The sequence below is a fragment of the Mus musculus genome, chromosome 1 (assembly GCF_000001635.26).
Source record: "Mus musculus strain C57BL/6J chromosome 1, GRCm38.p6 C57BL/6J".
Lineage (NCBI taxonomy): Eukaryota > Metazoa > Chordata > Mammalia > Rodentia > Muridae > Mus > Mus musculus.
Window position 1 is genome coordinate 36572185 of NC_000067.6, and position 17168 is coordinate 36589352.

Here is a 17168-nt window from a genome sequence, read left to right on the forward strand (position 1 = left end):
AGTTCTATTTCAACTTTGAGAATGGGCCCTGAGGGTTTCTGCTCTGAGGACTGGGTGGGAGCTGGGAAGCTCTGGCACAGGAGATAGGGGTGGGACATAATATTCAGGAAGGCTGAGGGCATGTCTAAAGTGCTGCCATCCTGACAGCTGGACTACAGCACACGTGTCTCCCTAGGGAGGAACCTCGGGACTATGAGCAAATCCTTGGGAGAGTGATGCCACCCTGCCCACCCTTCCTCTCTGGGTTCCTGGGGTGGGGGCTAGGGCAAGTAAGATGATAGGCAGCTGCTTCTCCAGCTGGGACCAGAGACCCTGATCCCACAGGACTCTAGGCAGAAAACCCAGCTCTGCCCATAATCTCTTGCTGCAGGAGTCTATGTGTGTGAGTTCAGGTTTACACATGTGTGTGCATATCAGCATGTGGGCCTGAGGGCATGAGTGAGCATGTGGAGCTCTTCAAGGAGTAACTGGAACTGGCCATCTGTAAAGAGAGCTGGTTTCTCTCAAAACCCATGACAAGAACAGGGTGTACTATACAGCCCAAAGTTTCTAGGTACCTAGGACATACCCCTTCCATTTTAAGACTGGCCTAGCTTCCTGTCCCCTACATTTAGGCCAAACTGTTCCATGGTGGTGTCTACAGAGTTGACTCCAGCAGAACACATGTGACCTGGACCAGCCAATCATGGTCTACACCAAGCCAGTGAGACTTGACTCTGGGACAGATGTTCTTTCTTTAGCCCTGGCCAGGGTGGCCGAGGAAAAGGAGGTCAACCCAGGGTTTCCCACAAAGGCAACAGGGAACCTCTCTGGGAATGCACCATAGGGTACAGGCAAGCATTGGGGAAAGTGACACTGGGGTTTTGTCACACTGTGCATGTAACCCTGGGTTCACCTAAGTCTGGCTCATCTAAAGAGGTGCAGCAAGGACAAAGAGAAGGGATTGAAGGGGTGAAAGGCAGGCAGCGGCCAAGAGGCAGCACTTACAGCATGCTCCTACAACCCAGTCTGGGCTAATTCAGGCCTGGCGGAGGGAGAGAAGCAGCAGCCAGGCTGGGAGTGGGGCTGGTGGGGAAGATACCTGGCATGGCTTATTTCTGCTCAGGTTGGGCATTTCAATGGAGGCCTGGGGCTAAGGCTGACTTGGGACCCGGCTGAGGAAAACATCTCTGTTTATGTTCATGAAAGGAGTGCACAGGCCATAGGGGCATGTCAACTGTTAGGACCCAGGGTTCAACAGACGTGAAGTAGAAGACAGGAAGATGCACCGCCAAGGCCATCAGCATGCAGGGTGCTGGGGTTTGATCTCAGGGCTGTAGGTGACGGGGCAGAGGCTTCAGGTGACCAAGTTTGAGAGTGATATAATGGTCTGAAGGTAACCTACAGAGCACCCGGAGAAGTGGAGACACTTAGGTAAGAGCTGCAGGACAAGCTGACGAGGCACTTGTGGGGAAAGGAACCCTTAGGGCCCTCCAGAGCCCTGGGCTGATTGGGGTGAAGGAGCGAGCAGGCCAACCCTCCAGCGGGCTGGGCTTAAATAAAAGCTCCCTGGACCCCACCCTGCCTCCTGGGCTTCACCCTGTCCCTGCAAGCCTGGCTCATGTTCTTGCAAAGAACCATGATTTCTGGGAACAAAGCGAAGCTGGCCCGAGCCCGGGCCCTGGTCTACAGGTTCCTAGACTTGCATGTAGTTCAACTCTCTTACAGGGTCAGCTTCTCGGAGGCCCAGGTTTCTGACAAAATACAGCTGATGCTCCTCATTTTGGAGGAAGGAAGATGGAACAGAGCCACAAGCCAGCCAGGGAAGAACTAAGGAGTCTTCATGTCTATTTTCTGTTCCTCAAATCCAGTTTCCTCCCAGCTCTCCTAACCCTGGCCTGACCCAAGTTTACAGCACTGTGTGTGGGGCCAAGTACTGCATTTTCAGGTGGCAAAGTGGGGAGAGGCTCCAGGATCCACTTGTCTTTGAAGACTAAGATGACACAGGTTCAAGCCAAGCCCAAGGGAATACAAATCCCTTTTGTTGGGGTTAGAAGTGCCAGCAAGAGAGACCAGAGAGGAGCACAGAGATGCCAGAGAGCAGCTCACCCCGTCCTGTCCCTGCAGTGAGAGCTGGCCTCTCCCCACCACAGCCTTCCATTAAGGCAGTTCTTGGCAGGGTCAGCCAGCGCAGGGACAGACCGCTGCAGTCTACAGTTGCAGCAGAAAAAGCAGCAAAACTTGTTCACCAAGTCTCTCAACACACCTGGCACACCACAAGGGTTTATAGGAGACACACACAGGGCATTGCACACAAACACATGGCAGGCCCACGCCCTGCACAGGCTGGGCAGACACACACCTCTGTAGAGCTGCAGCTGGAGCCCATCCCCAGCATCACTGGAGCACACACACACACACACACACACACACACACACACACACACACCATAATATCATTTCTTTGCAAACACTGCTCCTCCATAAACAAGCTTCCCTGAGGCCTCTGCGGCACACACAAGCCTACCTGCAAAGTGACCCTTACATGAAGGGAATGCCCCTGCAGGAGGCTGACCCATGTACAGTCCTCAGTGAGCCTCAAGCTGCCATCCTTGGAAAGCATCCACTGACATGCTGAGAGGAGGCACATTTGGGGTGGGGGAGGGGATGAGGGTGGGGGAGGGGGAGGCAAGTTCCCAGTGCCAAGTTGGCTTCCTTATCCTTAGTTTTCATCCACAATGGAAGACAGTTTAACCTCCTCAGATTTAACCAACTAGAGAGACACTCCTCCTCAGATTTAACCAACTAGAGAGACAATCCTACCTTTAAGATTCTGGTTCTCTATACCTCCCATATCTCTCAGGGGGAACTCTCCTTAATACAGCATCCTGGCTGTGAGGTAGCTCAGTAGCAAGCATATGCTTAGCCTGTGACCGGCATCATGACACTCAGTAGTGTCAGAGAAAAAGTACAAGTATGTATATCTACATGTGTATATACATATATACATACATACACATGTATATATACACTTGTGCATATAAATGTATATGTATACATACATAGGAACAGACAGGGAAGGAAAAGCAAAAATTAGTTGAAAGCTGTGGTTAAATAGGAACAAGAAACATAAGGGCAGATTTAACAAGACCAAAACATCAGCCATCTCTGTAAAAGTGAATGGGTCCCAACTCAACTCTGACTGAACACGATATATATAACTAGGCCACATCTGGCCACATGCAGATGACACTTTCCATACTTGAAAGCAAATACCCCAGTAGACCCTAGCACTGGACTGGAGGGCTGAGCCTGTAGACTAGAGGAGAAAACCGAGTCAAGTTATGCAATGTTTGTCTGCCTGCAGCCAGAAGGCCAGTCTCACGGGGACCTGGGAAGGAGCTGTCTGGCAGAATCATGTCCCTGGGCCAAAAGGAAGCCCTGAGAAGCCAGCCCTCCTGTTGCTCTCCTCTCCTCTGTGTAAGCACTGGCACCTCCTACCTGGAGCTGACAGGCGGCCTGTCTTCTGGTGGGGCCAGGCCTCGAGCATCTTCTCACCTAGATGTTTACCCTTACCCTGCGTAAACCCAGCCCACACCAGGTGAGCCCAGGCATAGACAGCCATCGAGGAGATCAGCACTCTATATAAATATTTTGAGACGGTGTCTTGTTATGTTGTCCCGGCTGGAATTGAACTCATGGGATTGAAGAATGAACTCCAACCCCCTTCCCCCAGTTTCCTGAATAGGTTCTAGGCACACTTTAAAATGCTGAGTCCTCTAACCCTCTAACGCTCCTCCATTTTTGGTAGTGACCTCGCATAAGCTAGGTAAGCAGGAACTCCTGAGTCAGGCTCCAGCCCTCCACTTTTCACACGTGTTTTTGTCTGTGCTAGTAGTGTGTTAAGTGACTTTGACCCTGCTAGGACAGACAGTCTGCTTGGGAACCCAAGCTGCCTCTGCCTCCAGTGCAGCTCACTCCTCCTCCCTGCCCCCACACAATGGAAGCCTGAGCAGTTGCTTCTTTTGTTAAAGTACTTGGTGGTTAGCTTTCCCAGGCAGCAACCTTACTAACTTATAATTACCAACAATGCCCTGTGATTGGCTCTCTCATTACCCAAGGTAACACTTCTGAAGTCAGGGTTCCATAAATGCTGTGGTCTTAATGATACAAGAACATGAAGGCAGAGAGGGCAGGAGAGCAGAGGGCCAGAGCAGAGCAGAACAGGAGAGGGCTCAAACACATTTATTTGTTCAGTTTTTCATTTAGTGGCAAAAACATGCAATGTTGAGACACATAGCTGCCCACAATCCAGCCAGACAGCCAGACGTGCAAAGGGACAACAGTGGGGCCTCGTTGTGCTCACATATCTTCCCTGAAGGAAGGAGGAGGGTTAGGCAGCCTGATGCAAGCTAGAGGAGGTGGGAAGACCAGAAGAAAAGCCTGCAGAAGTGTTTATTTGCAGGGTTGGCTTAGGGTTGTGACCCCTGCAGTTTTGAGCAGGAAATCTCCCAGACAGGAGAGAGTTTAGCGTGGGATAGGCAGAAGCTCAGCATGGTGACCCCAGAGGCTGAGAAGAAGCCATCTCCTTCATGCACGATCACCTCCAGTTGACCTCAACATTGGCCTCAGTTTCCCCATTGCACTTGAGAAGCAAAACAGCAAAGACTTTGAGCTTTGGGGATGAAAGGCTGCTCCATCCCAGACCACTACTCCCTGTAAAATAGGGCGGATGACGCCGCTGCTCATTTTGGCTGCTGAGTAGCCCCATCGCATCTTTGAAGATGAAACATGCTCAGGCCTAATGAGGAGTCAGTCGGCTGAGGTGGGGTGGGACCTAGTCACCTGCCTGGCCCCTCCCAGCTATCACCACACTCAGCCTAGGCACGGGCCTGGAACCATGTCACACTTCTCTACCCTGGCAATCCACTAGACCCCATGCCCACCACGCACATACCCGATGTCCCTGCCTCTCCCCTCCCCTGCTTGCCTCTGCCCTTGGTTGCTTCACTGCCTGGGGCTCTACTGCCCTCCTCCCCCTGCCCTTCCAATCATCCTCAGCCAGTATACTCTTTGCTTGGGGGCCTGAGCACCCTGGGTGTGCTGCTCTCCTATTCCCCAGCTTTAAGGTGAAACTCATCATTTCCAATAGGCAACCAAGAAGGAGAGGTGGCTGTGCACGAAGTGCAGGAGTCTGCAGCCTGCTTACCCTCCCATCCAGCCACTATGTTCCACACACCTGCAATTGCTATCAGCAGGTCATAAATGTGGTGAGCCCCGAGGAAGCCTGGGGCCTGGAAGGAGCCACACCCCTGCTGGGTGAGGCTGTAGCCTGACCCCCAAGACTCCTTCCTGGAAGCCAGACAGTCTGCTCAGGTAGCCCAGACAGCAGCCTCGTCTTCCTTTTTCCTCTACTCCTCTTCTCAAGTATCCAGCTATGGCTGACTACCTACCCAGATGCTGACCCCAACTCCTTTCTACAGCCCCCTAAGCTTACTGGGAAACATCTGGCAAAGGAAGAGAGGCATTCAGATGGTACCCACCTTCCAGGGAGATGTCACCTTGTAAAAGCACTGATAAGAATCCCAAGGCAAAGATAACGCACCCTGCATGGTCTGGAAGGGGAGCAGGGAGCGTGCACCTAGGGATTATCCCATCTTCTTAATGGCTCATTTGTGTTCATTAGGTAATTAACTCACTTATCTGATTCTCAGAGTGACGCCCAAAGGCTGGACTACTGGACTGTTAACACTCAAGCTCAGGAGCGACACTTCTGAATCCCACCTTCCTGAAAGTAACGACCCTTATCTCTCGTCGTCATTCTGAGTCTCTAGTGATAGAAGAGCCCATGGAGATCCGTTTGGAAGCCCCCGTGCCCACCGTGGTCCCTGCTCTGAAACTAACCCAGAGAACACACAGGCCTCTGCTATTACTGACCCTAACCTCCTGAACCAGGGAACCTCAGTGCCCTTGACTTGCACTCAAATTTGGCTTTCAGGAAAGCTGGTCAATGCTTGGAAGAACTTATGTGGAAGAACTGGGGAAAGGTCAAGGCCTAAGCCTTGTCAACATTAGTGGAAATAAGCAGAGAGGTTGGGCAAAGCTCTCTTGGTCTGTCTGTGCCCATAGCTTCACCTGTGCCTACATGCACGGGTGGGTATGGGTGCTAATGGAAGGGTTTGGAAGAATACTGAGCGTCTCCTCCTCATACAGAGGGCGGCCTGCTGGCCTCTGGCCTCCAGTGGCTTGTGGTTCTAAAAGGGCCCACAGGCTGTACAATGGGAACCACCCCATCTTCCCCGCTAACAGGGGCAGCAGGGTGTTAGTGAAGGCAGGCAGGACCTGAGGTACTCACCTTGTAGTCTAGCTCGGCACTGGCCTTTGAGTGTTGCCCTAGACTGGATGGCAAGGTTTCAATGCCCAGACACTGCCTGAGGGACGAAGGCCTCATGAGGCTGAGGAGCTGGCTGAGCAGGGCTAGCTGGGGAGAAGAAAGGAGACTGTGACTGAGCGTGTGCACAGGTGTCCTCGCAGGACACACTCAACTCGTGGTCAAGGCTCAGCGCCCCAGCTTCCAGGTCAGAATCCACCTCCTACTTATGAGCCATGACCTCTTAGACTTTGGGTATTTTGTCCCTAAAACGGTCCATACCCCTTCTTCCTAGGAGGAGGGACATGTAAATGGACATACGTGCACACACATGTGCACGCACACTCACACACACACACACACACACACACACACACACACACACACACGGTGAGCCCTGTGATGAATTAGGAAGCTCCCCTGAAGCTTAAGGGTTTAACCTAATTCTTTGGAAAACCAGGACTAAGAAAGAGATTCCCTCTGCCACCGAGTAGGACCTCAACCCATAGCACACTCTCCCCTGCATCCCTTTCCTGTCCCTTGGCTTGTGGCTGTGACATGTTCAATCCATGTGTCCTCAGCTATGTATGTCCATCCTGTGAGCCATGACCACAACTTCTCTGCCTGCCTGTCCCCAAGTCCTCTTCAACCGTACCTCACTCTTCCCTCCCGGGAATTCCTACTATTGTCTTCTAAGCTATAAGGAACTTAGAACAGGAGAGTCTCCCACAATACAACAATATCCACCAATACCAACAGCACTGTGGGTTTGAAACAAGGTCTCCTCTGTATTCCAAGCTGGCCTAATCTTTGTGACCCACCCAGGTCTGCCTCCCGACTGCTGGGATTAGGAAGTTCATACCACCAGGCCTACCATCGCTTTTAACTTATTATTATTATATCCTGGGGATTGAACTCAGTTCATCAAGCTTGGCGGCAAATGCCTCTAGAGTGACAGCCATTTCACTAGCACATTTTATTTTTATTTATAGATAGGGACCTGCCTGCCATGGTTCCTGGCTGGCCTGGTACTTCCTACGTACACTAGGCTGGCCTCAAATGTCCAGCCATCTTTCCACCTCAGCCTTCTGAGTGCCAGGGATGTGTGCCTGGCCCAGCTCTCTGTTTCATTTCCTAAAACACTGTACTATTTTCTTGTCTAACAAAATGACCAATAATTCACTCTCATCCATCATCTATATTCTCAGTCTTGGAAACACCCTCTCAGTTGGTCTGTTTAGATGGAGACTCCCCATAATGTCTACATGGGGATATGGTCATGTGTGAATCTATCAAGCACCCCACCTCCTGCTTAGCTTTGAAGACACAGCCCAACCCCTTCTAGTGAACCAGCAGCTAGCCCCTCCCTCTAGTCACCCCAAACATGGGTTTGGGAAGTCTAGACAGGGTCCCAACAAGGGCTGCCCAGATGCTGGGCCACGGCTGGGTAGAGGCAGGCAGGCCCCAGTCCTCATCCCTCTAAGGCATCCATGTGCAACCCATGGACTGGGGGAGGGGGAGGATGCGGATGAAGGAGCAACAACAGGGTAGCAAGAGGACAGACTGCTTAGATCCAGCAGGTGCAGTGTGGCTACAGGCCAGAGAGCTGAGCCCCCAGCCCAACTCCTGGCTTGCCCAGCCGGGTGGGGTGGCACAGCGCACCTGGCTTCCTCCTGTGACTCACCGCCAGCACCTGCTCTGCACTGCAGCTGCCCTCCAACCTTGGAAGCCCCGGAGAACAGCTGGGCAGGGAGGAGGCAGGTGAGGGGCTAGGAGTCAGGCTGGCTTTGGCTCCTGGAAGGAGGCCAGGCCTTCTCTGCAAAGCAGAAAGGAGGCAGCAAAAAAAGAGGGGAAGGTCTAGGCAGATATAGCTTCCATCTGAAGCTGCACTGGAAGCAGCATTGCCTTGCGCCCGCCTTCTAAGTCTGGGGATAATTTTCAAAACAGCCCTGGTCTTTAGCACGCTGGAGGCTCACAGCTGTGCAAGCACAGAGCTGCCCCGCCCTGCTTCCAAATCCACACCCCCAGAGTGACTGAAGGCCTGCTTTATCAGAGCTAGGACCCTCCCTGCTCTAGGCAGTTGGGGGCAGGGCTGGCACGGAGAGCAGGCCGAGCACTTGCTCAGGGTTGTGTTTTTCTTCTCGCTCCAGGAAAGCAGCTTGGTGGTGCTTCGGTGCACTCTTGCAATCTGGTCTCAGATTCGCTTTTGTTTCCCGAATCGCTCCGCCCCCACGTACCACCCTCTCTCAGGGATTAGGGATTTTCTGGTCCCTAAAAGTCCTGTAGAGGGAGGGTCAGGACCAGACCAACCTTGTCTCCACCCCACCCCCACCGCCACTGTAGAGTGCCGACTCAGCAAACGCTCAGCCCATTAGGGCAGACACCTCAGGCAGGGGAAGCCGTGAACATCTCCCAGGACAGGCCTCCACTGGCCTTCCTCCTGGCAGGAAGAGGCAGAAGAGATCCTGGCAAAGCAATTGTCTACAACAGCATGTGGCTCTTGCTCTCAAATCCTGGCAGTAGCTCCAATTTGCACAGGAGAGGTGGCTGTGAGGCACTAGGAGGTCCAAAGTGACCTGCTGTTACTCTCTGGAGCCTGAGCCCTTATCTGGCTTCAGTGCAGATACTGACAGTGCAGGACTGCCCCCTCCTTGGTCCTAGTCCACTGTCACATCTAACCCACAGCCTACACCACCTGCGCTTATGCCCCTGCTGTCCCCTGTCCTGCAGTTTTGTTGTTGTTGTTGTTTTTTTTTTTTTTCTATAGCACCACTTACTCTCCACCAGGCATAGAATTCATGTGCTTAGTGTCTTATCAGGCCCTCCCTGGCTATGAGGTCAGGACTGTCAGCATTGGCTTCTCCTGCAGTGTCCACGGGGCCAAGCACCATGCCTGGCACATGGCCGATGCTTATTAAGTATTCATTAGACAAGTGAATGGCTAAATAGCAGGTTAGGACATTAATTAACCGTTTCCTAGGAGATTCAAACTTTTGTATCCCATTCAAAGCCCTTGTTTTCCAAATTTCAAGACATGGTTTGGGGCTGGATGTGGTGGCACGTGCCTCTAATTCCAGCACTTGGAAGACAGAAGGAGGGCGGGCAGACCTTTGAGTTTGAGGTCTACACAGCAAGTTCCAGGACAGCTAGGATTACATAGAGAAACTCTATCTCAAAATTAAAACAAAACAAAACAAAACATTTGACCAAAGTAGTTTGTTGCCAGCCATGGTGGCACGCACTTATGAAGCAGATGCAGGAGGATCTCAAATTCAAGAGCAAATGGCTTCATAGCAAGTCTCCAAACACGACAGCTCAGAGGGTAGAGGTGCTTGCTGCCAAGCCTGAGTAACTTGAGTTCGATCCCTGCATGCAGCACGTGGAAGGAGACCAGCGTGGCCTCCTGCATGCTGTCCTCTGACCTCCATGCACACACAATACTTATTTTAACAAATGGTTTGCCTTGTTTCTGTGTTGCAAGAGGCTGGTATAAGAAACAAACTCCTGGTTTCCTCCCAAACCTGTTCCACCTGCACTGTGCCCGGCTGGGCTGGGGAGAACCTGTCTCTAGTCTGGGGGACTCCCACCTACCTCCCCTAGCCCTGCTGGCTGCCCTTAGGAAGTGCCTTGGCATCTGGGCACTACTCTGCTGCTATCCCTGAGGCCAGCTGCCCATAGAATGATAGGCTCCCCCTCCCGACAGTGTGGTCTTCACACAGCAGCGAGCCAGTTCAGTTGTGAAGCTGCTGACAATCAGTAGTTGTCCTCTCTCCTTGGGCTCTGGCTGTCACTCCCCATCTGAGCAAGCCTCTGTTAGCCACCCTCATCCCTACTCTTTGCTTTCCTTCCAACCTAACCGTCCCTTCCTGACCTCGGAGCCTTTGTAATCGCTGTTTCCTTTGCTGGAAGTGACCCCCGCTCACCCACCCAAAGGAAACCTTGCTTCCTACAGCTCTGTGCAAAAATGTCCCTTCTGTCTCTTCACCCTCGTAGGACTGCACCTGCCCAACGTTGCATCTCCTTTCTGGCTTTATTTTTCTCTGCAACTCTTGTCATCTCTGCAAGTTCACCCCAAATGTTACTTTTTCCTTGGTGCCTTTGTTGGCCTGCTTAGACTATGACTATTGTAGGAGAGAAACTTCATTTGATTCAGCTTGTTCCTGTGCAGGCCAGACTCTACAGCACACTGGAACCTGAGGCCAAAACAGAAACTGTTTCTGAAGCATTCCCAGTATTTCAATGGAACAGTAGGAATTACTGGTCCAACCTGGGACTCTCCTGGAAGATCCAAGTGCTGAGTGATTGCTGTCTACCTGCCTGCTGTCTCTCACACCCAGCTCTCTAACTCTGTCTGCTCCTGCAGCTCAGGCTGTGGTTTGAGGCAGGGGCAGAGGGAGGGTGAGCAGCCTGGGTACTGAGAACCCTTCAAGCCCCAAGCCTCTTGCTTCTACAAGAGTCACCCCAGAAGACCCTTCACAATGGTCCAAGCTGCCAAAACCCAGGGGCTGGGCTGGAGAGGATGAAGTGGCATGCTGCAGTGGTCCATGGTACAGTTCTAATCCCCACTCCACTTCTGCCCTGCCTTCTGGCCCTGGAGAGTGTCCCTGACTCACTTTCCTCATTTATAACACCTGTATAAAGTAGGAGCCCTTCCAGCCCCAGGTTTGGAGGAAGGCGAGTACTAAGAACAGCACTCAGAACACAGTGAGAGCCACTGAGTGGATGCAAGCATTACAGGTGGGAAGAGGTCAGTGCACAACCCCAGCTAGGACAAGACCCAGCCAGGGACTGCTATGTGGAGGCATCACGGCTGGCTGTGGGGCTAAGGTGGTCCTCTGAAGCCAAGCATGAGAAATGGGTGCAATAGGTCAGAATGCGAAGGCAAGTGTCTGGTCACCAGACACCAGGATGAGCTGATGAGATCTGAACACACCTGCTGGGCCTTCCTCTCTCTAGAACCACGGAGGTGAGGTTCCGGCTCCTGCCCCTCCAGGCAGTCGGCCCAGCAAGCATGGGCTCATCCACAAGCCTAGCCTCAGGCAGTGTTAGTCACCCAGGTCACAGCTAGCTGCCTCACCCTCTTCTGGAGCTGTCTGGTTTTGTCACACCTGGCGTCTGAGGCTGAGCCGTTTCCTAGTCAGTGTGTATGGAGCAGACAGGTATACAATTGGGCCCACAGTGCTCACAAGCAGGCAGGTGTAGGAAATGACATAGAGTGAGGAAGCTGAGCCCTGTTCCTCTTGCCTCCAAGGCCTTGGGATCCTGCATTCTTGCTTGTTGCAGAGACCTCCTGAGCTAGCTCCTGACTAAGCAAACAGAACTCACAACTTGCCTTCCTCCCTGTGGCCCCCCTCCAGGCTCCCTGCAGTCTCAGGCCAAGAAAACCTACCAAGCCTTGAACACAGGCCCACCTTTGAGTCACTGCTAACACAGCTTCTGGGCACACCGCCCCAGGGACCTACCTTCCTTCAAGTCCTGACTTCCCTTCTCTTCCATCATGCTGCCATGGTGGATGTATCTCAGCTGTGCCCGTTCTTAACTTCCTAACCTTCTGCCCTCCCTTCTTCAGTCACTGCAGTGACCTCAGCGGGGCCATGCCCTCCCAATGATGGCTTCCGGAGCATCCTCTCCTTGGGTACCCTGACACTCACGTGGCTCTTTATCCCACAAGCATTACACTGCCTTCCTGGGCTGAGGGCAATGGAGAGCAAGCAGATATCACTGATTTCCGACTCTCAGGGGCCCCAGTGATTTCTGTCTGGGAACAGGAGTGTGGGCAACATAACACAGACACTAGACAAGCAAGGGAGGGTGGCAGACAGGGCCAGCAGGCCTCCCTGAAATGACATGTTAGCTGAGTAGGAATGACATGTTTCTGCTATGCTAGGGTAAAAGTGTTTGAGGCTGGGGGGCAGAGGGGAGTGGGCTGAAGCGAGAGCCAGGTCCTGCCCCCTCCTTCCAACCTAACCAACAATGCCTTTCTTAGCTCCCTTACAAAAACTTGGCTTTAGTTCTTGAGCTACCTGGCTTGAGAATGTGCTGAGCAGACCGTTTCCTGCTCCTGACCACTCAGTGCTGACCCTGAAACTGCAAGGACCCTAGGCAGATTTCCTAGGGAGGCAAGAGGCTTTCAACTGCCTAGCTTATCCTTGCAGCCTACGGAGGCCATGACAGGCAGTGACAGAGCTCCTCAGAGAGGAGTAGGGAGAAGCCAGGAGGACTCACCCCTGCTGCCCCAGGGACATCTAACCCTGGAATGGGGGGCCCTGGTAGGAGCAGCTTTAATACTATTTCTTTCTGTCTTTATTGTTCTGTCTACAAAAAGTCATGGACAGCCGGGCGTGGTGGCGCACACCTTTAATCCTAGCACTTGGGAGGTAGAGGCAGGCGGATTTCTGAGTTCGAGGCCAGCCTGGTCTACAAAGTGAGTTCCAGGACAACCATGGCTACACAGAGAAATCCTGTCTTGAAAAACCAAAAAAAAAAAAAAAAAAAAAAAAAAGGGTCATGGACTGGGGTTTGGGAAGGTCCTGGGTGCTGGGAACTGAGCTCTGTTCCTCTGTAAGAGCAGCAAGTGTTTTAACTGTCCAGCCATCTCTCCAGCCCTGTCAGTGGTCTTCAAGGGCATGGCCCCTGGATGGGAGGCCTGCCCCAGTGGATGGTCCCACATCATGTGTATATGGGCTATACATGAAGTTAGGAGGTTAATGGGGATGGACCTAGGAGGCCTTGGAAGAAAGAGCAGGAGGGTGAATATATTGTGGGCATATATGAAATATTCAAAGGATAAAAATATTAACGACAGTACTACCACTGTAGTCTGAGTCTAACTCCAGCACTCTGGAGGCTGAGGCAGGTGGAGTGGGGAGACAGTCACTAAACAAAACAAAACACTAGAAAAAAAAAGCTGAAATGACATCACGTTATGTTTGTTTTCTGTAATTCACAATGTCTAAACTCACAAGTCTGACCAGTCCCCAGTGCCTAGGACACAGTGTTGTTCAGACAATCATCACCTTTAGAGTGCTGGAATTGAAGTGCTGGGGTTAAAGATGTGAGCCATCACATGAACCTTGCGTAGGCTGGGCCCTTAACTCCTAGGCTCAAATAATCTTCCTGTCCCAGCCTCCCCAGTAGTTGGACACACAAGTTCATCTGCAGATAACAGAACCCAGGGCCGCAAACATGCCGGGCAAGTGCTCTACCACTGTACTATGCCCCTGGCTCCACGAACGGTTGAACAAGTGAATTTGAGTAAGACATTCAAATCCAGCTTAGGTCTGGGGATGGTCTCTCTGATTACACCTCAGGTGAAGGTGGGGAATGGGGAGAGGGGCTGTGGCCCACCAGACGGCTTCCCGGTCCTGCTGAGGCAGACTCACCTGGGTTTTCTCTGCCGAGAAAGGAAGTGACTCCTGCTGGCCCAGCATCCGGGCAATAATCACAAGACTCAGCTGACTTCTCAGCTGCCTGGGAGAGAAGAAGAGGGAATCTGAGTGGGGTGGGCTGGAGGCCTGGGGGCTTCTGCATGTTCTGGAAAGCATGGGAAAGGCAGGTTACCTGAGAGAGGGTAATACATTTTTCTTTGGAGCTGTAACTCCTTCAGATCTGTATGTATTTGTGGGTCTGGATGGGTGGAAGTTCTACTCGGAAGTGGACCAACATTCCTACCTCTGCGTAATGACCACTCATACATGAAGAGACAGAACCAGGTGAGGCTCAGTGGTAGAGCACAGCCCACAGGAGAGCCTGGGGCCTGAACCATGAACAGAGCAATAATCGGTGAAGGAAACTGTAGAGGGGCTAACACTGAGGAGGGAAACACACAAAGAGAGGGAAGGGTGATCGGAGGGAAAACAATCCCTTTGCTCTTCTCTTGGTCCGGCCTCATGAACTGACTCTCAGATTTCAAAGGACTTCTAGCAGGGTGGGTGATTGGCTTCCTGAGACCAGGCTCATGCGAGTGCCTGTGCATGTGTGTGTGTGTGTGTGTGTGTGTGTGTGTACACCTACTGTTTTGGAGAACTTTCCTTTGGGATTTTCCTCCTACATCCTGGGCCTCAAAGTGACTCAATCCCTGAAGTAGCTTTTGGGTCTTCATTGGACAGTTAAAAGAGTATAACCTCTCTGAGGGACAGCTAATGAATGTGACAAGGTGGTCACCTTATAGTGCTGTTTGTCCTCCTGTCTCCCAGCAGGACAGACTTTAGGAGGGCCAGCAAGGAGAACAAGAGAGACAGAGCCCCAGGAATGCCCAGAGCCAGTTGTAGATGAAGCCCCCAGCCCCTAGACAATTTGCTCCTTGAGCTGCTTGTGAACAGGCCTCCTGCTTCACTCAGCCGAGCTGGATATCCCAGGCCAGCCGTGCGGCCCTGCCTAGTCAGTGCTTACTCAGGCCTGAGCCATCTTCTCCTTGGGAGTGAAGGCCCTAGTGGGGCTTCAGATGCTAACACTTGGATCCTGGGGTCTAAGAGATGAAGGAACCAGAGGATGTGGCTGAGAGTTGTCCTGGGACCCTTGAACCTAGATGACAGGGCAAAATCTCAAGCCAATATTCTCTAATTAATCAGCCAGCCTTGCTGGGGAGATGGCACCGTGTCCTTCCAGGATCTCCAGACACTGGTCGTCAGGCAGGCAGCCCTGTGAATGGAATTATTTATTCTGACAAGGATGGCACCTGGGGCCTTACACGTGCCCGGCAGGTGCCATGCCACAGAATTTCATTCTTATTCTCTTCTGGAGTGACTTCTGCCACCACACAGTGCTAAGTAGCCCACTCAAAATGGGAGCCAGACACTACTGTCTTGGCCATGCCAGGGAGTAAGATGAACGGAGGAAGGACAGCAAAGAAGGGTCTGTGTTAAAGCCTGCTGGAAAAGAGACTGGCCTCTTAGAGTAGCAGCAGCTGCTGAAGGGACACCACGGGGACCAGAGTACGGATAGCTCCCGAGCAAGTATCCCAGGGCCACACTTGCCTTAGTGAGGGAGTGCTGAGGCAGACCTCCTCCAAGCTTCCTGGAGGCCAGAGAGCTCACGATAAGACTAGGGCTTGAGCTCTGCAGGTTTTGTTGATTTTTCTTAAGTAACAGAAAAATCAGAAGAATCAACAAAGCAGGAGGCTCTTCATTTAAAAGAAGAACGGCAGGCGGGGTCGGCACACATCTGAAGGGCTATGGTGGAAGAAAGAAATGGCCCCTCTGAGGGGGGGAGGACTATGGGGTACTCCATAGCTGACAGGAAGCAAGGCCCATGGTCTCTTTGGAACACTGAAAACATTTACTGAGGACATACATACACCTACCCCTTGATTTTGCAGTCCTGCTCCCATGTTCACAAGAGAGAGGTACTCATAGCAGAAGCACCCCACTAAGCAGACTGGACAGTGTCTACACGCTACCCCCACATGTCCATCGCTCTGCCGCAGGGAGACAGGACTACAGAAGGAGCTGATGCATTTACATCGCTCCCACAGCAGGGACAGGTGGCCCTGGGCAGGCTCCGGGTGCACTTTCTCTTCCAATTTGGGTGCTAGTTTCACATGTGCTTGACTTGTGAGAACTCTACCGAGTCACATGCTCAATGGCCTGTCTGTCTGTCCATCTGTACACTGTGGTTCAATAAAGCTATCATACTAAAAAGAGATTCAGCTAGAAGGCATTTGTGCATGTCAGGTTTAGCAAAGTCTCTTTGTCTTAAAAGAATGCTCTTCTGGGTTGTGTTTGTATTTTATCTGGCAACTGAGGGAGAAGCTAGCTATCCCCCCAGAATTCTGCCTGGCTTTAGTCTTGCCCTCCTTCTGTGGAAGCATTGGGGGGTATCCCAGAGTTTCCTCAGGGATGCTGAGAACTATCGCATTGAGGACAGGCAGCTTCCATTGGAGCAGAGCCATAGGATGGTCACTAAGAGCCTATCCTGATCTTCCACGGCCCCTCCTCTAGGTCCTGCCTGAGCTCCAGCTTCCTCTTCATCATATCCTCCACCCTGGCCTGCCTGTAGCTAGGACCTGTTTTCCAGCTGTTCCTAGGATCTGGGATCCAGGGGCAGCTAGGCCCAGACACAGTGGGAGGTAAATGGTTCCTCCAAGCAGCTGCCTCCCTCCCTGCCAGAGTCAGAAGTCCTGCATCTGGGCTTCATTAACCCCCCCCCCTCCACACACACACACACCACACACACACACACCAAGGCCCACAGAGTGTGGGAGGGGCCGGCCAGGGAGAGGGCTAGAGCTGGCAGGCCTCACAACAGTACTGGGGGGAGTGGATCCTGAAGGGAAGAGGTGTGTGTGTGTATGTATGTGTGGTGGTGGTGGTGGTGTCATGTCAGAACTGCAATCTAGAAAACATGCACGCGTACGCACGCACGCACACACACACACCAGCAGGCAACTGTGACGGAGAGGGTAAGTGGACACAAGGAGCCCATATCTATGAGCAGAGCTCCCTACACTGGCAATGTGTGCTGCCCACTGTCCTCCTGACACTCCTTCCTGAATCCCCAGTCCCACTGAGAAACAAGGACAGGGGGCCACTTTTTAACTTGACAGATGGAGAACTTACAACGGAAAAGCAGTGAGGGAACCTCCTCCCCGCCCCGCCCCCCCAGCCCCAAGCACCAGTCCAGCGCGGAGGGCCCTGCCCAGGCTGTAGGCTGGTTTTCCACAGAAATTGCCTAGCCCCACCTGGCAAAGCTTTTCCAGAACTCACACTGGGCAAGCACAGAAAGATGCAGAGGCCACTGGAGCCCTCCCAGCAGATGTCAAATAAGGCAATAGGTTCCAACTTAGTGCTTAGGCCAGACCAGACCAGGCCAGGCCAGTCTT

General features: G+C 52.4%; 1 protein-coding gene across 11 annotated transcripts in view; it reads right to left on the reverse strand.

Moving 5' to 3' along the window:
* Fam178b (family with sequence similarity 178, member B) overlaps nucleotides 1-17168 on the reverse strand; it is a 120495-nt gene that overhangs the window by 9489 nt on the left and 93838 nt on the right. For 10 of the 11 annotated variants that reach the window (NM_001126046.1, NM_027957.1, XM_017321446.2 and 7 more), the window contains 2 exons: nucleotides 13732-13819; nucleotides 6335-6460 (listed from right to left, as the gene is read on the reverse strand). In NM_001126046.1, coding sequence (NP_001119518.1) covers nucleotides 6335-6460; nucleotides 13732-13819 — 214 coding nt within the window. Of the gene's footprint in view, nucleotides 1-6334; nucleotides 6461-13731; nucleotides 13820-17052; nucleotides 17155-17168 lie in introns of those variants that run through there. The other variant, XM_006496122.4, reaches the window with a different exon arrangement.